Consider the following 25,675-nt stretch of genomic DNA (forward strand, 5'->3'; position numbering starts at 1 on the left):
AGTGCCTCAATTATAGCTTTTATCTTAGCAGTCAGGATGAAAGATCCATTTGGTAGCCTTGTACAAATATTCAAAGAGTACAAATACTGACGAAATTTGGCTGAAAATGATACATTTTCTGGTACTCAGTGGACATATTCACGGAATAGAAAGTTTAAAACCCTGACTTTGTGCATTGTTTTCATCATCAACCAATTGATATCCTGCCGGCCATCTTAACTGGTGATAAGGAGTTGGTACAAGGTACTTTCAGGTCCCTGAACAGGGACCTGGAAATTCCCTGTCTGTTGAACTTGGTAGAGTATTTTATATAGGCCAATTTGATATAATGATTCGTCCCCTCCTGTCATGGAGTAGTATTCTTTTAGATTTCATATTGTCTCCAATGGGATACCATCAGATGGCTAATTTGATAGTGTATTTAGGCTAAATACAAATCTTTGAATTAGCCAACCAGTATTTTACACCTAGGAGTCAAGCTGGACATAAGGAACCTTATTAAGAAAACAATTCTTACTCCATAATATGCAGAATGATCCTAGTTAACACGTTTTGCAAGGGGGAGAGCCTTTATCTTTTCTTCTTCCTTCTCTTTCCAGTTTATCTAAGATATTCATGAATTTCTTAGAACCTAAATATTCACAGAATCTATACCCCGATCCCCTAATGTAGAAATAGATACCTAGAATTGCATCCTCAATCCAAATATAACATCCATTTATATCACAAATGAACTTTACTCCCATATTAGCCATGTGGTGGATGTCTGCTACCTAGAATTGCATCCTCAAACTAAATATACATTCATTTGCATCACAAATGAACTTTACTTCCAAATTAGCAATAGCCTATGGTGGATGTCTGTTTCCAATAATCATGGTTGTTTTAAAGACAGGGTACAATATCCCCCTCATGGTCTGAGATAGCCTATAGGCCTAGAGGTTTTGGATTGAAGGCTTATTAGCCTAGATAGGCCAATATAAGAGCAACATAGCCTATACAAATAGCCCAGCTTAGATTTAGGTAGCTTAGGAAGAAAGTGTATACACTTCTTTAGGCCTAGGCCTATACCTTTTCTTCTCATTCCAAGTTCAGTAATTGCTTCTGGAGTAAATTCTGGTTGGTTAAAGGTCTAGAAATGGGCCACTGAAAAGGAAACATGTTACCTTAAATTGCAGCCTAGAGCAGAATTAAGAATTTTCATCCTTTAAAGCTCTGTTAGCCTATGACTTTAATGGGTTTGAGGTTGATGACTCAGCAGCTTCCCAGTTGTACAGGAACTCTTGATGTAGCCATTCTTTGTCCAAATTTTTCTTGAATGTATCTATTGAATCAGCAGCCACTGTATTTTCAGAGAGTAGGTTCCACAAGTTTGTTACTTGTTGGCTAAAAAATGGCTTCTTTCTTGGACTAAGGAGCATTGCTTGAAGATTTTTTTGGAAAACAATTCTTACTACATAATATGCAGACTAATCCTATTTAACACATTTTGCAGGGGGAGATCCTTTATCTTCACTTCTTTCTTTGTTTTTTTCCAGTTTTCTAAGAAATTTATGAATTTCTTTGAACCTATGTATTCACAGAAGATATCCCCTTCACCCCCCTAATGTGCACATATATACCTAAATTACATCCTCAGTCTAAATATAAAATCCATTTGCATCACAAATGAACTTTACTCCCATAGTCTAATAGCCATGTGGTGGATGTTCTTTCCAAGATATCAAAAGCAGCCCCTCTATAATTTTACAGATTGATTTAGTCAGGAGTAGCTTAGCCAACTTGGTAGATTTTTACCAAATCATATTATTGAGTTAGGAGTAAAGTGAATACTCCATTCAATGCCTTTTTTATGCTGATTAAGAATATAATAATCATTTCTATTGGAAATGAATTTCAGCCCCCCCCCTAACCCCACCTCCATATTGGCAAATATATATCCTGAATTGACGTGTATAGGGGGGGGGGGGCTAAAATTAATTTCCAATATAAATGATTGTTATATTTGTAATAAGCATAAAAAAAGCATGAAATGGTATATTCACTTTATTTGAAACTCAACAATAAGATTTGGTAAAAATTTACTTCTAATTTTTCATTTAACTGATGTATGGATAATACTCAAAATTTACATAAGAACTAATTTCTGAGTCAGAGGAATTTGCCTACTTGACAAGTCTATGGCTTTTGGAATTTTGACAAGACATTTTTATATTTTAAATTTTCTGTTTTCAGTTTCTTTTACTCAGAGTTTGGTTTTGAAAGAGCTATTTCTGTTAATTAGTAGAATTTTAAGCCATAGACCTATGAAAGGATATTATTTTTTAGCTATAGGCCTATATTGGACTATGTATTTTCACATTAAAGTAGAAGGGGCAAACTACAGTGAAGCTGCAGTCAAAATGTGCAGGATACAACTATTCTGCATAGGGCCTATAATGAAACAAGAATTGTTTTCTTAACAGACAATGAATTCTAGAAAGAGTTCAACAAAGAGCAACCAAAATGGTCACAGGCCTCTTCTGATTTCCAAGTCTTAGGAATTTGCCTAGGCCAACTTGACAGGTCTTAGACCTATACCTTTTGTAGTTTTGACAAAACATCATTATAGCTTAAATTTTCTGTTTTTGATTTCTTTTACTCTGGCATTGGTTTTGAAATACTATTTCTGTTATTGAGTATACTTGGAAGCCATAGGCTAGACCTATCAAAGAATTTTATTTTCAAATTTGGGAAATTTAAGGCATTTTTAGATCTTTAAAATTTTATAAATCAGTTTAGAGCTAAGTTGTGAAGCTGAAAATACCTTCCTTGTGTCTTTTAGGCAGAAGATGTATTTTGTAAAGTTTCACTTCTATAACACAAGATTAACTGGCTCCTGAAATTTGAAGAGCTACTACAAGACACCTAAAATAGTTCAACACAGCCAATGTAAAGAGACAAAGGAAAGAAGGCTAAATAGTCTTGATTGCCATATTTTGCCTAATAGAAGAAGGGCCATCAAAGTTATGTACCATACAGTCTTAGACATAAGCCAAATGCAGACTTTCATAATCAAAATACCAGTCTTACTGTATAGGGATAAACCTGGTTGTGTTTCTCATGGGTGTAACCTGATAAATAGGCTGTGTAGCATATGTTGTCCATTCCAGCTAGACAAAGGAAAACATTCTAGGGGACATTCTAAGACTATCACCAAGCCATAAACCAGTATAAAAGCCTACAATAGCTTCTCTTGTCAAGTTTGTTAACCTGTAGAATAGCCTTTATGATAAGATTATCACTACATGATCAGTTCATGTATTAAGTAACACAATAGGTAAGGAATAGTTGGTGCAATGGGAATTTGATTGAGAAGCCTCTGAGATATCCATCTGAATATGAAAAAATTCAACAATTGTTTTTTTCAAATTTTTAACCATCCAAATGATGTTTTTCAACCAGTTAACACTTACATCAATGTATGTAGTCATCAATGGAGTGTGATTCCACAGACTGGCAAAATCTTTAATCACTGAAAAATGAATATCAGGTAATTTGAAGCTAGATGGTAATTAACCTGCTTTGCTATGAGCTCAATCTTACCTTACCTGTATGAAAAAAAACAACCTGAAAGTAGCACAATTGCATATCAAAACACAAAACTTTCATGTTCCATTGTCCTCTGAGAGGGAAGATGGGAAGAAATAATGTGCTTTTGGAAGTAATGTGTGACAGGTAGAAAAGTGAAGGGAATTGCTCAGCACTTTCACAATTGCTAAAGAATAAAAAGGAAAAATTTATGCATGGTTCTTCAAAATCCTAGATCATTTAATTCTGTAATCCAATACTGTACGCTCAAGATGCCTCTTTGATAAAAGAAAGCAACATAATGATGAGACAGCAACCAGTTTGCCACTAAAGTGAAGTTACAACATTGGGAATGTAAATATTATACTGTAGCTATGAAAGAAGAGATTATAAGAGATAAAATTGTGTGTGGCACAACCTCAGCAATGAGTCAGAGAATTTTTTTATTATTATATTGCTCATACACCAAGTTGCACTACATTAAACCTAGACCATGTACTGTATTCAGGCAGCCTAGTCTAATGTGTGACAGCAATGGATGATCAGGCCAACTGCAACCATATGAAGCACGCTAATTCAATTGTTTGGCTTATCTCATCCATTATCTTGTGACAGCAAAAATGAGGATTACAATTTTGAAAGTTTTGCCCACATAAGCTCTCTTGATCAGCTAGAAATGATAACTGTAATCTATTTGAAACTAGATTTGTATTTTTAGCTAAGCACCAAATTTTACTTATGACTGGTTGTTGCCTAGACATCGAAGTCTCGCTAGACATGGGATTCTAACTGGACATACATGTGAATGCCACTTTAACTAAACTGATTGGCTTTATATTTCATAAAACTATATAGCCAATCAAAATATGACAAAAATAAACTTTAGTTATAACATTATGAGAACTATAGCAAAGAATTATGAAAAGCAGGCTGTCCAGAACACATATTAAATACATAAACTAACCAACTCTATATATTGAATATTTAATTAAAATATACCTTCATTGTAGTTTCTTTTGCAAAAAAAGTAAGGTACAGTAGCCTATTTTTAACCAAATGCAAGAAAAAACTAGGTTACTCAGATATAACAAAGCAAACCTCTTGACTGTGTTCTGGATAATATATAAGAACTGAACTGAATTCCTATTGAACTTTTATTTGCTTATTTTAAGGGTGATCTTCCAATTAAACTCACTAATGAGAAATAGACATAACTTTAAAATCAGGAGCTCAACCTGAAACAAGATAATACATTCATCTCCATCAGAAATGAACTATACTCCCAACCCCTCCTTCCTAGTGTGAAAATATATTGCATACCTTGAATTGTATATATAAACTGAATTTTCTATAAGTCACTTATTTCTTCAAATTTATTTAATAGTGCATCAAGATAATAGAAAATTATTTGAATATATAAAAAACATGGAATATATTTATGAATTCCCAGAGGGGGGGGGCAAATGAAAATAGGGAGTTGAGGAGCCAACAAATTTAGTACAAAATAATTGAACCAAAATGAAAGTTTTTAAAATGGGGAATAAAGTTATGGCAATACAAAAATAGGGAAACCCAAATAGTGTGAAGTGTTACTAGTGTTAAAACAAAAATCACTAACACAATCTAGCTTTTGATGATTTTCTTCCTATTTGAGGTTTTAGCCTTGGCTAAATGGCTTAATCTACTGCATAATTTTAGTTTTTGGTACATAATAACATACAGTCTGGAATTGAAGCTGTTGATAAAGAAACATGTTTAGAAAATTATTTTTACTTCATAATATGCAAAATATTTTAATTGATACATTTGACTGCATCTTAAGTATACTTTACCCCCAGTCCCACCTCCCCAATGAGCAAATATATTACCCAAAGCATAGATTTACTATGTGTTTTTAGTTTCAACAAATGTATCTGTAAATTGCATAAACTGTGACAAAATGAAGAACTAGAAAAACATATGGGAAATATATAATTTGAGCTAGGCCTATGTATTTGCACATTAAGGGTAGTTGGAGTAAAGTGTAGTTTAGCTGCAACCAAAACATGTTATCTGTATATATTTTGCATATTATGCAATAAGAATTGTTTTCTTAACATGCTCCATAAAACTTCAAAATTACAAATGAATTATAACCATTAGATTATTTATTTGAAATTTGGTGCCCCTAACATTTCTGTCTCCTCCTAAAACTGCCTCTGTAACAACCCCTGTTCTAGACTTATTCCCTTAATAAAATGTAGAAAGGGTAACAAAAGCTTAATTTTATTAATTATACTCAAGCATAATAGACAAAAGCATTGACCTAAAAGTTTAAAGTCAACTGCCCTACCTGCCAAGATTTTTGCAAACTAGCCTTGACCTACTTTGTATAGACTGGGTTTTGACTTAAATAATATTTGAAAAAAAGCAGAAAAAATATGGATTATATTTTAGAGGTTGGACTTCTCACAAAGAAACACAAAAAAAAACGCTTAAAATTATTTTTTAAAATATCTATATCATACCAAAAGTGCTCAGTTAAACCTACTCCTAATGGTCAAATATATAACCATTCCCTAGATCTTGAAGGGTATGCCTATTTTCCGAGCTAAATGCAAATTGTTTCTTTTCATTTAGTTTGATGCCCTTCATCATTCTGGATTTTTTTTTGTATTTTAATACCCTTTGTTGTTCCTGCAATATTGCAAATATGTTTGCTTGACAACATGGATGCACATAGTGTCTTTTGATCTAGTTCAATACCCCCTCAACATTCTCTGAAAGTTTCAAACTAATTCCCCCACCTGTTCCTGAAATAATAAAGCTATGTTCTTCTGACTGGATCAGCATGATTATCCCTGGGGAAAAAATAGAAAAAAAGTGAGACTTATCATTGCTTTCCCTGCAAAACAGTGGCTTTGTAAAAGGCTAAATAGTGTCTGCTTCTGATTTACAAAAATATTTTTTTGCTATATGTTCCTATAGGACCTATGATCCAAGAACAGTCAAGTGGCAAGGGGTATAAAAAGACAGTATATGTTGCAACATTAACAAAAGGTTGTGTATTCACTACCTCTGTAACAGCTTCAATTATAAAATCGGAAGTTTCAGGAAGCTGGGGAAGGGAGGAGTAGGAGGATGACGAATTATGACCTGAGGAAATAATAGTGTTAAATCAAGACACTCCATGCATCCAGGCTATTCAAATACCATATCTGCATTCAAGAATGGCTTGGGGATAAAATTTGAATTCTCAGGTAGTGTAACAGAAGGAATAGGAGAGAGATTATGGGACTTCGAATTGTGTGTTGAGAGGGTTGGCTAATACTTGTGACACATTTGCTTCCATTTGTATAGATTGAAAACTATTGTGTGATTCTGTTTAAAAAAAAATTTATGTTTGCAAAAGATTACCATTGTGGAGGGTGTTGTTGGAGGGGTATTAAAATGCTTTAGTCCTCTGATTATATGGCAGGAAAATTCTTGAATGATTTTGGCTCATGTGAAGCACAACATAACTTCGTTTCTGCTAAAAACTTGGGAGTCTGGTGGGAGATTGTCAGGATGTTAAAGAGGCTACTTGTAGCATCCTGCTGAGCTTGCTTGGTTATTAGTTTAAGTGTTGTTTTTGTTATGTGCTTATATTTAGTGCTGCTTTGCTTTGCTCTGCTTGTGTGCTTATATTGTTGGATTTACAGGTGCTTGGGTCACATTAAAGAGCTAAATCAACTCGAATATTACGAATTCTACATGGTGTCAGAAGTGGGATATTGAACAGCAAACATGGATGGAGTAACCCCTCCAGCAATCAACTGGGAATCTGAAAATCTTGATGAAGAATGGTCGAATTTTGAAGAGCATGCAAGACTTATGTTTCTAGGCCCTCTCTCTGGTAAATCAGAGAAGATTCAGTGTGCCTATCTACTCATATGGATTGGCGAAAAAGGAAGAGACATTTTCAAAACTTTTGACATTGAAGCAGATGATGCAAATAAAATCCAGCCTTACCTGAAATTTCGTGAATATGCTGCTCCAAAGAAGAACAAAGTGTTTGCCAGATATATCTTTCAAAAACGTGACCAGCGTGATGGAGAGACACTTGAGAAATACATCACAGAACTGAAGTTACTAGTCAAGCCATGGGAATACCATGATCCAAAAGAGATGACCAGAGATAAAATCGTCTGTGGCATCAGAAATCCAAGAATACGAGAGAAACTTTTAGCTGAAGGCAACAGCTTAACACTGGAGAGAGCAGTAGAAGTTTGTAGGATCTATGAAACGACCCAATCACAGCTGAAGTCATTTGACAACAAGTCCCACTATCCCCCAATCAAACAGGAAGTGGATGTAGTATATCGGAAACAACCAAAACCAGCACACGCAAGATCAAGATCGAGAGGTACAGAGTGCTACTTCTGTGGAGGAATCTATGGCCCCGGACACAGCTGTCCTGCCAAAGGGAAAACATGCTCAAAGTGCAGAAAGTTAAACCACTTAGCAAAAGTATGCTGCAGCAAAGTTGTGAATGCCATTAAAAATGACGGATGGAGCCGAATAGCAGAAACTGCTGAAGAGGATGAAATACTGTTATATGCCGTATAGCAAGATGGGAGTAAGGATGAGGCGTTTGTTCCACTGAAGATCAACAATCAGACTACTGTAAGCTTCAAAATCAATACTGGGGCTCAGGCAAACATCATACCACAACACTACTTTGATCTCCTTGCCCCAAAACCACTTATACAGCCAACAAAGCAAAAACTCACCAGCTACTGTGGCTCAACCATCTCAACAGTTGGAACCTGCTTCCTGTCATGCAGCTACAATGAAACCTCTGAACAGAAATATAGGTTTTTCATAGTCGGAGGAAATTCTGTTCCTATCCTAGGATTTAAGTCTAGCAAAAATATGAACCTGGTGAAACTTGTCCTTAATATAGACGCCTCAGATGATGGCAAGTCGACGCCAGATCTGAAGCCACTCCTTAAACAATGCAAAGAGTTGTTCTCTGGCATCGGGAAAATACAAGGCGAGTGCGAGATTCACCTCAAGGAAGGATTTATGCCGACAGCATATCCCGCCAGAAAAGTGCCTATTGCGATGCGTGAGAAATTGAAACAAGAGCTGGACAGACTGGAAAGTTTGGGAATAATAGGAAGGGTGGAAGAGCCTATGGAGTGGGTCAACTTGATGGTGCTAGTTGAAAAGAAGGATGGAGGCGTGAGACTTTGTATTGATCTGGTAGACCTCAATAAGGCCATCAAGTGCCCTCATTACCCAATCCCAACTTTCGAAGACGCCATTGCCGATCTGAGTGGTGCAAAATATTTCTCAAAGCTTGATGCCACCTCGGGGTACTGGTTGCTTGTGCTCTCAAAAGCAGCTTCAGACCTCACAACATTTAATATAATCTACAGCAGATACCGTTGGAAGAGATATCCCTTCGGGTTGATATCTGCCCAGGACGAGCTCCAGCGGAAGATGGAAGAGATATTTCAAGGTTTGGAAGGTCTTAAAATACTCGTCGAAGACCTACTTATCTACGGAGCCATCTGAGAAGAGCACAACAGAAGACTTTCAGACTTGCTTGAAAGAGCTAAACAGAAGGGTGTGAAATTCAACAGATCAAAGTGCCAGATTGCAGTACAGTCAGTCTGCTACTTTGGTCACATCATCAGCAATGCTGGCATTAAACCAGACCCCAAGAAACTCCGCGCTATCAACGAGATGCCTACCCCAAAATCGAAGGAGGAGCTGCAGACTCTCCTTGGAATGCTGAATTTTCTCTCGAGGTACATCCCAAACCTGGCGACACAGAACCGACCATTAAGGGATCTGATTAAAGCTAACAAGTTCAAATGGAAAGAGCTCCACACTACATGTCTCAACCAGCTCAAAGAGTCCATAGTAACCAACCTGGCTTTCTTCGACAGCTCCAGCCCAACCCTTGAGCTTGAAGTTGACGCCTTGAAACATGTACTAGGAGCACGAATTTTCCGCGAGCGGCAAAGTCTTCACTTACGCATCAAGATCGCTGAGTAAATCCAAACAGAACTACTCACAGCTGGAGAAAGAACTCTTTGCCATAGTCTATGGCTGCCGTCATTACCACCACTACCTATACAGAAGGAAAGTACTGGTCATCATAGATCATCGACCACTCGAATCCATACTAATCAAACCCCTCCATACAGCACCACCAAGGATTCAACGCCTGATGATGTACATACAGCCATATGACTTGACTTTCAAGTACCGGGCTGGTAAGGAAATCCCTGTCGCAGATGCACTCTCAAGACTACACATTCCAGACATTGACGAAGAATTACACAAAGAGATCAAAATCTTTGTACATTCGTTTGTAAAATCCATACCTGCCACGGGCAGCAGACTTGAGGAAATCAAACAGGGGACCTTGACAGATCACGAACTCCAAGCGCTGAAGACTGTCATCTTGGAGGGATGGCCCGACGACAGGAGACGATGCCCGAACACCATAGTCCAGTACTGGAGTATTCGCCAAGATCTCTCAACGCACGATGATCTGATCTTCAAAGGTTCGAGAATCGTCATTCCTACCACTCTACGAGATGACGTCTTAAAGGGACTACATTCCGCTCATTTGGGCACAGAAAAAACCAAGCAAAGAGCCCAAATGATTGTTTACTGGCCAGGTATTGGAAAAGACATTGAAACGTTTATCCAAAGATGCGATGCCTGCACTCACGATGTCGAGAAATCAAAAAGAGCCAATGATTCCCATGCCAATCCCGTCACTACCATGGCAGCACGTGGGATGCGATTTGTTTGAATGGAATGGGAGGCAGTATGCAATAACGGTCGACTATTACAGCCGCTATTTTGAGGTGGACAACCTAGCCTCCACCACCACTTCTCAAGTGGTCACAAAACTCAAAGGCCACTTTGCTCGCCATGGAATACCAGCCATTCTCACTTCTGATAACAGGCCGCAGTTCAGTTCCAGCAAATTCAGGCTATTCACGAAAAACTGGGGCATCAAACATCACGCATCAGACGTAGATGGTACGTCTAGCCCTTATCACCCCACGGCAAACGGGCTTGTCAAGAAATGCATGCAAACCTGCAAGAGAATCTTGAACAAGCCCAAGATCAGCGGACAGGACACATACATTGGCATCCTAGAATACCGGAACACGCCCGTAGATGGTATGGCAGCTCCAACCCAGCTGCTCATGAGCAGGCAGCTGCGATCAGTTCCTCCCTCACGCAGCAGCACCTAGAGAAGAATATTGTGACCGAAGCAAGCTTTTGGACACACAGAGAGAAATCTAGAGTGCAACAGAAGGAGTACTATAACAGGACTGCTAAATCTCTGCCTAAAATCCAGGTAGTATTGAGAGTCAGTGTCCAGGTGACACCCAAAAGTCCTCGGAAGAGAGGACCCATTGTTGAAGTTTGCTCGCAGCCACGATCGTACACAGTTGCTACCGACGACGGATCGACGCTCCGACGCAACAGGGTTAGACTTTCCCACAGGAAATCAGACGAAGCAATCCATTCAGAACAAGACTACCAAAATAAAGAAACCACTGAACCGTCCGAGGTGGCACCCGAAGTCAACCCTATTGAGCGCCCAGCCTCACCCAGCTTGGCAGCCCCCACTGAACGCAACGGAAATAGTGCCAACAACAGACGATATCAGTCCTGGACAGAGGCAGAGTGACGCAAACAAGATCTGGTAGAACAATAACCAAACCCATCAGGTTAAACTTATAGAGACAACAGCACGCTCGGAAGAAGGAAGATGTAGCATCCCGCTGAGCTCGCTTGCTCATTAGTTTAAGTGTTGTTTTTGTTATGTGCTTATACTTAGTGCTGCTTTGCTCTGCTTGTGTGCTAATATTTTTGTATTTACAGGTGCTTGGGTCATATTAAAGAACTAAATCAAATCAAATATTACAAATTCTACACTACTAATCTACTTTGGTTACTTAGTTATAGACCTTGGAAACCTTTGCATGATTCAGGTTCAAGTACAATAAAGTGTGATTACCTTTTTGTGAAAAAGATGGCTGTGGGAGTGTTGGAGCATTCTTGCGCCCACTTTGTGCCTCCAATAATAAAGATTAAGAAACATTTCATGATTCCGCACTGGTTGCCCTCTGATCACTTTGGCCCATTAAATTAGCAATAGGATTTGCACTGAGCCCAATCCCACGTTTCTACAACCATTGTTCTATATGATGAGATTGCAATAAAAATAGAAACAAAATAAAAATAAAATAATGCACGTGAGATACTCTGCTCTTTCCTAAATCTATAAGAACTCCAAAAACTGTGATTGGTTAATTGTACAGCTTGTATTTAACACGTTGTTTGACTCTGCAACATTAACTTGCATGTATACCTACAACATATGTGCATATGCTCAATAACATTTCAATGCTGGCATTTCCTCTCTTCTGAAATTCATATCCGTCTTGTTATATTTTCAGGAGACTCCAGCAGTTGACTACCAGAGCGACCAGGATCACAACAACCACCAGGACCTGTAAGTTTTCATTGAATAGTTCTTCACTTACTCTTGAACCGCTTCAGTATTATTGAAAGCTTTTTACTACCCATGGTTTGTCAAGCTCAGGGGTTGTCTCAATCTGTTCTCTAAAATTACTTGGGTTTCAGTGTTTTTTTGCCTGTTTCCATGGACCATTTTCAATGATTTTAAATTCTAACAATGGCCATTATACAATCATTTTCGTTCACTTGTTTCAATAAAGAATATCAATAGTAAAATATTGTTGGAAGCCATATAAAAAAACTATTAGAGCTAGTGAAAAATAAGTTTCTTACATAAGCATGCAAGTATGCTTAAGTATGCAGACAATAACGCACGAGTTTATTAACCACAACAATAAAAAGGTGAACCTGGTTCAAATGTAGACTTTTTAATATTATGAGATTGGCAGAGGTTGTTGAAAGAGCATTAACAGACTATCTAATAGATTATTGATAGAGTATATATAAAGACCTGGCTTTCAATTCCGTGTTGTTAATACTCTGTAATAATCAGAGGTGTCAATTCAGGAACACTTTTAATTTCCCATTGAATCATCCTTCTTCAAGTTTCTACAACCAACCCTTCTATGCCAAGTGATGAGAAAAAAATACACAGAGGCAACATTTTTCTTTACAACGTACTCCCCTCCCCCCTCTATTTGGGGGCATTTGTTATGAGGAGGGGGACGAGGATTTCTTGGATTTTTTTTTATAAAGATGCGGGAAAATTTATTTTTCAGAATCTAGGAGGAGGGAGAGGCTTTTTTTCATACAGAAATTTATTTATCAAAATCTAGGTCTATTAAAAAAAATACCGCCTCTGGTAATAAATATTATTCTATAGAAATTGTTTCAAAAGGAATGTATTGCTGACAGCTCCACAATCCTTATCAAAACCAAACTTTTATGCCTCTGGAATGATCTGACCAGATAATCTGGTCTTACTGCTCTCAACGAAATTGTAAAAAATCTAGGGAATCAAAGAATCAAGAAAGGATGGGATCAAGCAACATAACAGTGTTCAGTTGTGTTTGTAAGAAAAAAACAAGATATTATTATGCTGAAATGTTCTAACCATAGAGAAGAATATATGGCTATTTCTCAGTATTATAACAAAAAATATATATAAAAACAACTTTCTTGATGGTATTACCTTTCATGTTTTTTCTCAACCACTTTTTTAATAGCTCCAGAAATTACTGTAAAAAGTAGTAAAGTTCTTATAAAGCCTAAGATATATTGCAATTACACATATTGAATAAAGCTAAAAAAAAGTTATTGATCTGAGCGTCATGACCACGTTAATAATGGATCCAGTGCATTATTTTGTTAGCTGGTCTATGTTCAACTTTAAGGAATCCATATAAAAATAAGTCTTTTAAATAAGTCCATACAAAATAAATGGTTGATATGGAAATATATTCTAAAAGCCCATTAAACCAACTTGATTCATTCAATGCTTGATAAAATTATGTATAGTAGTGTATAAGTGTACATGAACAATTATTGAATATTGAACAATTATTGAACATACCAAGATTAGAATATTGGATGCAACAGTTATGAAATTGGTCAGGATTAGTTCTGAAACATTGGCCTCTCAAAGACAGAGGAGGATTTATAAGATGTTTTCCAGTGGGATTGTCTATAGATTGTTTTGGGTACCAGTTTGATTATCTGTACTTCAAACAGTAAGCTGTATGAAAAATTTAGTTCTATCCCGCCTTCTGGGGCTATGATCCTATTTAACTAATCCTATTTAGCCTTTTTTATGCTGATTAAGAATATAATAATCATTTCTATTGGAAATGAATTTCAGCCCCCCCCTACCCCCACCACCATATTGGCAAATATATATCCTGAATTGACGTGGATAGGGAGGGGGGCTAAAATTAATTTCCAATAGAAATGATTGTTATATTTGTAATAAGCATAAAAAAAGCATGAAATGGTATATTCACTTTATTTGAAACTCAATAATAAGATTTGATAAAAATTTACTTCCAATTTTTCATTTAACTGATGTATGGATAATACTCAAAATTTACATAAGAACTAATTTCTGAGTCAGAGGAATTTGCCTACTTGACAAGTCTATGGCTTTTGGAATTTTGACAAGACATTTTTATATTTTAAATTTTCTGTTTTCAGTTTCTTTTACTCAGAGTTTGGTTTTGAAAGAGCTATTTCTGTTAATTAGTAGAATTTTAAGCCATAGACCTATGAAAGGATATTATTTTTTAGCTATAGGCCTATATTGGACTATGTATTTTCACATTAAAGTAGAAGGGGCAAACTACAGTGAAGCTGCAGTCAAAATGTGCAGGATACAACTATTCTGCATAGGGCCTATAATGAAACAAGAATTGTTTTCTTAACAGACAAAGAATTCAACAAAGAGCAACCAAAATGGTCACAGGCCTCTTCTGATTTCCAAGTCTTAGGAATTTGCCTAGGCCAACTTGACAGGTCTTAGACCTATACCTTTTGTAATTTTGACAAAACATCATTATAGCTTAAATTTTCTGTTTTTGATTTCTTTTATTCTGGCTTTGGTTTTGAAATACTATTTCTGTTATTGAGTAGACTTGGAAGCCATAGGCTAGACCTATCAAAGAATTTTATTTTCAAATTTGGGAAATTTAAGGCATTTGTAGATCTTTAAAATTTTATAAATCAGTTTAGAGCTAAGTTGTGAAGCTGAAAAGACCTTCCTTGTGCATCTTTTAGGCAGAAGATGTATTTTGTAAAGTTTCACTTCTATAACACAAGGTTAACTGGCTCCTGAAATTTGAAGAGCTACAACAAGACACCTAAAATAGTTCAACACAGCCAATGTAAAGAGACAAAGGAAAGAAGGCTAAATAGTCTTGATTGCCATATTTTGCCTAATAGAAGAATGACCACCACAGTTATGTACCTTAAAGTCTTAGACATAAGCCAAATACAGACTTTCATAATCAAAATGACAGTCTTACTATATAGAGATAAACCTGGTTGTGTTTCTCATGGGTATAACCTGATAAATAGGCTATGTAGCATATGTTGCCCATTTCAGCAAGACAAAGGAAAACATTCTAGGGGACATACTAAGACTATCACCAAGCCATAAACCAGTATAAAAGCCTACAATAGCTTCTCTGTCAAGTTTGTTAACCTGTAGAATAGCCTTTATGATAAGATTATCACTACATGATCAGTTCATGTATTAAGTAACACAATAGGTAAGGAATAGTTGGTGCAATGGGAATTTGATTGAGAAGCCTCTGAGATATCCATCTGAATATGAAAAAATTCAACAATTGTTTTTTTCAAATTTTGACCATCCAAATGATGTTTTTCAACCAGTTAACACTTACATCAATTTATGTAGTCATCACTGGAGTGGGATTCCACAGACTGGCAAAATATTTAATCACTGAAAAATGAATATCAGGTAATTTGAAGCTAGATGGTAATTAACCTGCTTTGCTATGAGCTCAATCTTACCTTACCTGTATGAAAAAAAACAACCTGAAAGTAGCACAATTGCATATCAAAACACAAAACTTTCATGTTCCATTGTCCTCTGAGAGGGAAGACGGGAAGAAATAATGTGCTTTCGGAAGTAATGTGTGACGGGAAGAAAAGTGAAGGGAATTGTTCAGCACTTTCACAATTGCTAAAGAAGAAAAAGGAAAAATTTATGCATGGTTCTGCAAAATCCTAGATCATTTAATCCTGTAATCCAATACTGTACTCTCAAGATTCCTCTTTGATAAAAGAGAGCAACATAGTGATGAAACAACAACCAGTTTGTCACTAAAGTGAAGTTACAACATTGGGAATGTAAATATTATACTGTAGCTATGAAAGAAGAGATTATAAGAGATAAAATTGTGTGTGGCACAACCTCAGCAATGAGTCAGAGAATTTTTTTATTATTATATTGCTCATACACCAAGTTGCACTACATTAAACCTAGACCATGTACTGTATTCAGGCAGCCTAGTCTAATGTGTGACAGCAATGGATGATCAGGCCAACAGCAACCATATAAAGCACACTAATTCACTTGTTTTGCTTATCTCATCCATTATCTTGTGACAGAAAAAATAAGGATTACAATTTGAAAGTTCTGCCCACATAAGCTCTCTTGATCAGCTAGAAATGATAACTGTAATCTATTTGAAACTAGATTTGTATTTTTAGCTAAGCACCAAATTTTACTTATGACTGGTTGTTGCCTAGACATCGAAGTCTCGCTAGACATGGGATTCTAACTGGACATACATGTGAATGCCACTTTAACTAAACTGATTGGCTTTATATTTCATAAAACTATATAGCCAATCAAAATATGACAAAAATAAACTTTAGTTATAACATTATGAGAACTATAGCAAAGAATTATGAAAAGCAGGCTGTCCAGAACACATATTAAATACATAAACTAACCAACTCTATATATTGAATATTTAATTAAAATATACCTTCATTGTAGTTTCTTTTGCAAAAAAAGTAAGGTACAGTAGCCTATTTTTAACCAAATGCAAGAAAAAACTAGGTTACTCAGATATAACAAAGCAAACCTCTTGACTGTGTTCTGGATAATATATAAGAACTGAACTGAATTCCTATTGAACTTTTATTTGCTTATTTTAAGGGTGATCTTCCAATTAAACTCACTAATGAGAAATAGACATAACTTTAAAATCAGGAGCTCAACCTGAAACAAGATAATACATTCATCTCCATCAGAAATGAACTATACTCCCAACCCCTCCTTCCTAGTGTGAAAATATATTGCATACCTTGAATTGTATATATAAACTGAATTTTCTATAAGTCACTTCTTTCTTCAAATTGATTTAATAGTGCATCAAGTTAATAGAAAATTATTGGAATATAAATAAAACAGGGTATATATTTGTACATTCCCAGAGAGGGGGGGGGAGTTAAATAGTTATGGGATTAGCCTATAATTTTATTCCACTATACTTTACCCTAACTGAAAGTTTTGAACATGTGGAATAACTTTATGGCACTACTCAAAGAGGGAAACCCAAAGAGTGTGAAGGTTTACTAGTGTTAAAACAAAAATCACTAACACAATCTAGCATTTGATGATTTTCTTGCTATTTTAGGTTTTAGCCTTGGCTAAATGGCTTAATCTACTGCATAATTTTAGTTTTTGGTACATAATAACATACAGTCTGGAATTGAAGCTGTTGATAAAGAAACATGTTTAGAAAATTATTTTTACTTCATAATATGCAAAATATTTTAATTGATACATTTGACTGCATCTTAAGTATACTTTACCCCCAGTCCCACCTCCCCAATGAGCAAATATATTACCCAAAGCATAGATTTACTATGTGTTTTTAGTTTCAACAAATGTATCTGTAAATTGCATAAACTGTGACAAAATGAAGAACTAGAAAAACATATGGGAAATATATAATTTGAGCTAGGCCTATGTATTTGCACATTAAGGGTAGTTGGAGTAAAGTGTAGTTTAGCTGCAACCAAAACATGTTATCTGTATATATTTTGCATATTATGCAATAAGAATTGTTTTCTTAACATGCTCCATAAAACTTCAAAATTACAAATGAATTATAACCATTAGATTATTTATTTGAAATTTGGTGCCCCTAACATTTCTGTCTCCTCCTAAAACTGCCTCTGTAACAACCCCTGTTCTAGACTTATTCCCTTAATAAAATGTAGAAAGGGTAACAAAAGCTTAATTTTATTAATTATACTCAAGCATAATAGACAAAAGCATTGACCTAAAAGTTTAAAGTCAACTGCCCTACCTGCCAAGATTTTTGCAAACTAGCCTTGACCTACTTTGTATAGACTGGGTTTTGACTTAAATAATATTTGAAAAAAAGCAGAAAAAATCTGGATTATATTTTAGAGGTTGGACTTCTCACAAAGAAACACAAAAAAAAACGCTGAAAATTATTTTTTAAAATATCTATATCATACCAAAAGTGCTCAGTTAAACCTACTCCTAATGGTCAAATATATAACCATTCCCTAGATCTTGAAGGGTATGCCTATTTTCCGAGCTAAATGCAAATTGTTTCTTTTCATTTAGTTTGATGCCCTTCATCATTCTGGATTTTTTTTTGTATTTTAATACCCTTTGTTGTTACTGCAATATTGCAAATATGTTTGCTTGACAACATGGATGCACATAGTGTCTTTTGATCTAGTTCAATACCCCCTCAACATTCTCTGAAAGTTTCAAACTAATTCCCCCACCTGTTCCTGAAATAATAAAGCTATGTTCTTCTGACTGGATCAGCATGATTATCCCTGGGGAAAAAATAGAAAAAAAGTGAGACTTATCATTGCTTTCCCTGCAAAACAGTGGCTTTGTAAAAGGCTAAATAGTGTCTGCTTCTGATTTACAAAAATATTTTTTTGCTATATGTTCCTATAGGACCTATGATCCAAGAACAGTCTAGTGGCAAGGGGTATAAAAAGACAGTATATGTTGCAACATTAACAAAAGGTTGTGTATTCACTACCTCTGTAACAGCTTCAATTATAAAATCGGAACTTTCAGGAAGCTGGGGAAGGGAGGAGTAGGAGGATGACGAATTATGACCTGAGGAAATAATAGTGTTAAATCAAGACACTCCATGTATCCAGGCTATTCAAATACCATATCTGCATTCAAGAATGGCTTGGGGATAAAATTTGAATTCTCGGGTAGTGTAACAGAAGGAATAGGAGAGAGATTATGGGACTTCGAATTGTGTGTTGAGAGGGTTGGCTAATACTTGTGACACATTTGCTTCCATTTGTATAGATTGAAAACTATTGTTTGATTCTGTTTAAAAAAAAAATTTATGTTTGCAAAAGATTACCATTGTGGAGGGTGTTGTTGGAGGGGTATTAAAAGGCTTTAGTCCTCTGATTATATGGCAGGAAAATTCTTGAATGATTTTGGCTCATGTGAAGCACAACATAACTTCGTTTCTGCTAAAAAATTGGGAGTCTGGTGGGAGATTGTCAGGATGTTAAAGAGGCTACTTGTAGCATCCTGCCGAGCTTGCTTGGTTATTAGTTTAAGTGTTGTTTTTGTTATGTGCTTATATTTAGTGCTACTTTGCTTTGCTCTGCTTGTGTGCTTATATTGTTGGATTTACAGGTGCTTGGGTCACATTAAAGAGCTAAATCAACTCGAATATTACGAATTCTACATGGTGTCAGAAGTGGGATATTGAACAGCAAACATGGATGGAGTAACCCCTCCAGCAATCAACTGGGAATCTGAAAATCTTGATGAAGAATGGTCGAATTTTGAAGAGCATGCAAGACTTATGTTTCTAGGCCCTCTCTCTGGTAAATCAGAGAAGATTCAGTGTGCCTATCTACTCATATGGATTGGCGAAAAAGGAAGAGACATTTTCAAAACTTTTGACATTGAAGCGGATGATGCAAATTAAATCCAGCCTTACCTTTTGAAATTTCGTGAATATGCTGCTCCAAAGAAGAACAAAGTGTTTGCCAGATATATCTTTCAAAAACGTGACCAGCGTGATGGAGAGACACTTGAGAAATACATCACAGAACTGAAGTTACTAGTCAAGCCATGGGAATACCATGATCCAAAAGAGATGACCAGAGATAAAATCGTCTGTGGCATCAGAAATCCAAGAATACGAGAGAAACTTTTAGCTGAAGGCAACAGCTTAACACTGGAGAGAGCAGTAGAAGTTTGTAGGATCTATGAAACGACCCAATCACAGCTGAAGTCATTCTACAACAATTCCCACTATCCCCCAATCAAACAGGAAGTGGATGTAGTATATCGGAAACAACCAAAACCAGCAGACGCGAGATCAAGATCGAGAGGCACAGAGTGCTACTTCTGTGGAGGAATCTATGGTCCCGGACACAGCTGTCCTGCCAAAGGGAAAACATGCTCAAAGTGCAGAAAGTTAAACCACTTCACAAAAGTATGCTGCAGCAAAGTTGTGAATGCCATCGAAAATGACGGACGGAGCCGAATAGCAGAAACTGCTTTAGAGGATGAAATACTCTTCAGCAGACACAATGGCATGTACAGATCAGGTACATCATCCGATCCGACGTTGATGAGTTCAGCGGTGACTCCGTCTGGGCCAGGGGCTTTTCCTTGTTTGAGCAACTTGATTGCTCACTCGGTTTCTGACTTGAGTGGGGGTGGTGGTCTGAGTTCTTGGTCGGGTATGGGGAAGCGGGTTAGTATTTTAGGATCCGCAGCTACTGGGGGATTCAGTTTATCGTTAAAGTATTCTTTCCATCCTTCAAGTTCCATCTTTGAATCGTAGATCTCACTTCCGTCTTTTTCCAGGATCACTGTTTGCGGCTCTTTTTTCCGGCTTAACTTGCGTACCATTCTGAAAACTGCTCTGCTATTCCCCTTCTTGGACAGTACTTCGCAGTCATCGCATTTCTTCCGCAGGTGGTTACGTAGTGCCTTTCTGATCTCTGGCTCTGCTCTTCTCTTGAGGAGCTTGTAAGTATCCCAACTGTGACGGTTGGATTTATTGCAAAAAAGTCGCTTATCCTCGCATAGCGCAATGATCTCATCTGTGATCCATGGTTTTTCATTTGGAGTTTTTCTCCCAAGGACGTCATTCGCTGTCTCTATGATTGCTGATGTAGCCTACTCGGTCAGGGAGTCTATCTCATTAGCGGTGGTCAAGGGAGAATGATTTTCCAGGATCTCTTGGAATTTTTCAGATAGAGTGGAAGTGTAGGTCTGCCTTTTTGCGGGATCCCATAGCAGATCCAGCCGGAATCATGGGATTTTTGTTGCTTTTTGCAATTTTCTCATTCTTAGCTTGAACCTTGACATCAGGAGTGTGGCCAGAGTTGAAGTCTGCTCCAGGTAATGCTACTGTGTCTAGTACGGAAGACTTCCAGCGCTTCGATATCACGATATAATCAATCATGTTCTCGGTTTTACCATCTGGGGATCTCCAGGTCACTTTACGTCGATGGCGGTGCTGTAAAATTGTGTTCGTTAAGAATAACTTGTTTTCTTGGCAGAAGTTGAGCAATCGTTCCCATCTCGCATTAAGTTTTCCGTGACCAAAAGCCCCCATTACATCGGATCGACCGGTATTATCCATACCTACTATAGCGTTAAAGTCTCCCATGAAAATCAGTACGTCTTTCTTATGGATTTGGTCGATGACGCTTTGCAGTGTGAAACAGAATTTATTGCATTCTTCCTCGCTTCTGGTGGAGTCTTGGACGTAGACTTGGACGACAGAGACATTCTTGCCAGCTCCCTTCAGTCGTAAGACGGCTATTCCTTCTGAGACTGGGGTAAAAGAAATTAGAGATTTTTTGGTAGTTGGTGATACGAAGAATCTTACACCTTGTCGATGAACTCCGTCCTTGCAGCCGGACAACAAGAGGGAGGCTCCAGAGAGGTTTTCCTCACTCGTTCGGGGGAGGTGAGTCGCAGAGAGGCCAATAACATCCCAATTGTACCTCTGTAGTTCTCTAAGGGCAAGATCTAGTTTTCCCAGTTTGGCAAGCGTTCAGATGTTTAGCGTGCCAAAGTGTTGGGAGGTTTTTGTCGGAACGGAACAACCGTGTGGATTTTCACCCCGGGTGGGGGTCGTCCTAGGCCTAGGATCGTCGGCTGCCCCGGACGTAGTATCATGTAAAATTGCATTATTATCATTCAAGAGTGGTTGTTTGTCAGCTACCCCAGACGCGTTAGCAGGTAAAATTGCATTATGATCACTCAAGATAGGTTGTTCGTCGTTTACCTTATACGAAGTTGCAGATGTTTGTATAACACTAGACCCTTGTTTCATGATTTCAAGAGAGGTGGTTTCTTGGCTAAATGGGTGGTGGCAGCAAGCCATTCCTCTCCACCACCTTGCAGAGGCCATTGTTCGTAAATCTGGATCCTTCGCCCTTTCGCCGTTGTCCTCCTATAGGGGATCCTCCCACGATGGTGTTCTTCTTCACCATGCAATTCAACCCATTGCTGGGAGAAGGTTTGTAACTGACGGGACGTGTCCACACGCTGGTGGGCCCTGCTGAGTGTACATCTGAGAGGCCTTCTTCCTCCTCCATCTGTATTTACGGCCCCTGGGTGAGGGTGCCCCAGTTTCAATTAAGGACCCCCAGGGACTGGGTCCCGCCTTGGTCCGCGCCTCCTACTCAATGGAGGTACCCTACTTATCTGTAGGCCGTTTCCTTATCTGTCACCTGGGTACATGCTAAGTGGCCTGGGGAATACCCCTAAAGATAATGTGACTCAGTAGGTACTCAGAATTATTTATATAATTAAAGAAATCCATGGCATCTGTAGTTTGGCCATTAGGGTTATAAAAGCCTATTATGTAGGTTGTTGTATTATTCAGCCAAACACTGATACCAATTGCATCAACACCATTTGCAAAATCTGTAAAATTGATGCCAAATAATTTAATATTATTTTTAACTAATAAAGCTACTACACCTCCTTTTCTCTCTGATGATCTATCCTTTCTCAGGATAGTATATCCCAGAGACTTGATTTGTTGATTTTGGGTTAAATGAGTTTCCTGGAGGCAAGCAATATTAATGGAATTATTATTCATAAAAGATATTAGTTCATTTAGCTTATTATCTGTGAGTGATCTTACGTTCCACTGGAATATTGATATGTGTTGTGTTGTTGATTTATTTTTCATGTGACTGTGTATCAATGTTCAGCTTTGTTAAAAGTAAAGCAAGATCTTTTTTTGCTTGAATGAGCATATCATGAGGGATGTAGATTTTTGCCAATTCGGCAATGATTTTGGTTTTCTGTAGTTGATGTATGTTCATGGCCTGAACTGCATTACAGTTTAGAATGAATAAGCATATATTTGGGGATTGCATATTTGGTTGTGCTTCCTGTTTGTCAGTTAAGGGATTAATTCCTGGTAGTGTTTCTGGTTTGTTTCTTCTTGGGAGGGGGAGCCAGGCTGACCTCATCTCACCTGACTAGGAGGCTTGTTGACTTGGTGATTCCTTCTGATAGGGATGTGAGCTCGGGGGCTGAGAGAATGGTGTTTTATGAGGGGTACGTGATTCATTGGGGGGGGTTTACTTGGGGGTTTTGGTTGGTTTCATTACTGGCTTTATTTGGTATTGTTGGGCAGCATTTGCTTCCATAGCTGCAAATGGGTGTGGAATGGCCTTCCCTCTTGCTATTTTCAGCGTTCGTGCTTTTTTCTTATATGCAGGTCATAGTGATTCATTTGTAGATACGAGTGGGCCTTTGCTATTGATAAATGTAGGCTGAGTGTTGTTGCAAGTTGTCAACTGTTTATGATGGAATGCTTTACAATTACTACACTCTAGAAGAATTTCATTACATTTGTTTGTTGTGTGTCCCAGTTTTAGACACTTCTGACACTGGATAGGCTTTGGTTTGTATTCCTTGTGTAGTTTCATTTGCCCAAATAGGAATAACTTTTCTGGGATGTTAATTTTTTCCTTCAGTGTAAATAAGACCGATCTACTTGTTTTTAGGCCATTAGAGTTAGGTTTACCAAGTTGGGTAACATCTTCAACTGGGATTGTGTTTCCAGCCCTATCTGAGAGCCCTTCTTTTAAATCCTGAATAGGTATTTCTGGGGGAACATTATAAACTACTATTTTTGTTGGGGATTGTTTTGGGTTCCATTTAAATGCATTAATTGGGGTATTCAGAAGGGATTTTAGGTTGATTATCGTGTCTGGTGATTTCTGATCTTGGGCAGCTATTAGCAGAGATCCATCACGGTGAATATTAAGAGAGAACATTGATTTTAGCAATTTGAAAATTGCAACTCTTATTGCGGTAATCTTCTTTATTTCAAAGGGGGTAATAGGAGAAATTTTAAGGTAAATTCCTAAGTTTTGGGAGGGAGGATCTTGGGTAGGGAGAGGGGAAATGCTTTTGATTGTGGATATTTTTTTCCTTTTTTTTAGAGCTTCTAGAAAGGACCTCTTGAAACCCATTATCATCATTTATAGTGACATTGGCCCCTACACTGATAATTGTCCTATTCTCAGAATTGGAGCTATCATGTGAACTTCGAGATAGATAGTGAGCTTGACCAGCCAGGATGGGTTTCAGCTTCACTGGTATTTGGGGTGGGATCTGGCGGGATTTTTTTTGAGGACTTCTAATCATTGCCATTTAGAAAAAGCTTTAAACTAAAACAAAACTAAAACAAGAAAGGATAAAACAATAATAACAAAGCCTCTGCTTTGTAAAATGGGGAAAATTTCAGGATCAAAAGGAACGCCAAAGTTTTGCCCTGAGGATGATGTGAGCAGGATTGACTCAGTACAACCACTGATTAATTGATATAATAGTTCAACAGAAATTTATTTTAAATTTCTTAGAATTTTGCTGCTGTATAAAAAGACAAGGGAATATCTTCTTCTTCGTCTTCTTCTATTACAGCAGGCGGGCTTTTCAGTAGATACTATTTAGCCCTTTTCCTTTTGCTTCACTCTGTGGGCTGGACAGAGCTACTGGCTTGGTTGCCTCCTATTTATTAGATATCCTCAGATATCTTTCAGTAGATCTTTTGACTCAAGGGGTTATAATATAAGATGATAGATCTTGATTCCTGTACTCTGTGTGCAGGTATAGTCGGCTAGGCTCTTGGCTGACAGTGAGATTTTGTGGTGTTTGAAGCACTTTAACAGTTTACAATGCAAGGTATGCTGTGCAGACGTCAGCGTATTACATTCAAATAGGCAGTAAATATCACATGCATGAGTGAGAGTGTGCAGAGTGTATAGCCTCTACTCTGTGATGCCCGATATTTTTAATGCAAAAAAAACTCGTTTCCTTTTTTTGATATATTTAACAGGTACTTACCTGCTTGCTTTGATTTATTATTCTTTTCTCTTCAGTAAAAGTGACCGGGAGAATGCTATGCTGATAGAGAAAGGTATGCGGGAAGTAGAAGCATTGGCAAGCCTCAATCATCCAAATATAGTCCGTTATTTCAATTCATGGCTTGAAGACCTACCAGTGGGATTTATGTCAGATCATGATTGCCAGTGGATACTCCGGTAAAGTACTAATAATTGCTACTTGCTTACACCTCTGTAGTGTCATAACCAGAATGTTGTTTGTGTACCGCAAGAAATTTTTAATTCCCACAACAGAATGCTGTAGGTTTGGAATTGTTGACTCACTTCTGGACTTTTTTCTGAGGCTTTCTTATCATTCATATTTTGGATTATGTTATTCTATTTAGATATGTTGAACATAGGGTACACGATAATAATGCCTATTTGCGTTGCTACTACACTTATTGAAAGCTACGCATGTCAGAAATCTAATAACCGAAGTACATTCATTCCAAGTTGCGTTAGTATGTTTGTTCTAATTCATGAATATTGTAAATGCACAAATGACTGAAATTTTTTCCCGAAAGTTTCAAAATCAGGAACGTGGAGAAAGGCACTAATCCAGAAATTGTTAGTATCGTCCACTACTTTCAGGGTTCGGACTCGCCTATAAATTCCAATAAATTCCTATATTTTAATGCACTCCTATAAAATGCCTATATTTTGGTTAAAATCCTATTAT

At 37.3% G+C, this 25,675-nt stretch overlaps 2 protein-coding genes across 3 annotated transcripts in view; both read left to right on the top strand.

The window, feature by feature from the left end:
- Window positions 1-25,675, top strand: part of LOC148948018 (uncharacterized) — a 527,253-nt gene that overhangs the window by 69,979 nt on the left and 431,599 nt on the right. The window lies entirely within an intron of this gene.
- Window positions 210-25,675, top strand: part of LOC148948019 (uncharacterized) — a 437,936-nt gene continuing 412,470 nt past the window's right edge. The window contains exons 1-3 of the mRNA XM_089095657.1: window positions 210-296; window positions 12,033-12,088; window positions 24,991-25,152. Of these exons, the coding sequence (XP_088951783.1) occupies window positions 25,013-25,152 (140 nt within the window). The 5' untranslated portion in view covers window positions 210-296; window positions 12,033-12,088; window positions 24,991-25,012. The remainder of the gene's footprint in view (window positions 297-12,032; window positions 12,089-24,990; window positions 25,153-25,675) is intronic.

This window comes from Artemia sp. Qi Xiang Cuo, chromosome 10, assembly GCF_049724085.1.
Source record: "Artemia sp. Qi Xiang Cuo chromosome 10, ASM4972408v1, whole genome shotgun sequence".
In the NCBI taxonomy this organism is placed as follows: Eukaryota; Metazoa; Arthropoda; class Branchiopoda; order Anostraca; family Artemiidae; genus Artemia; species Artemia sp. Qi Xiang Cuo.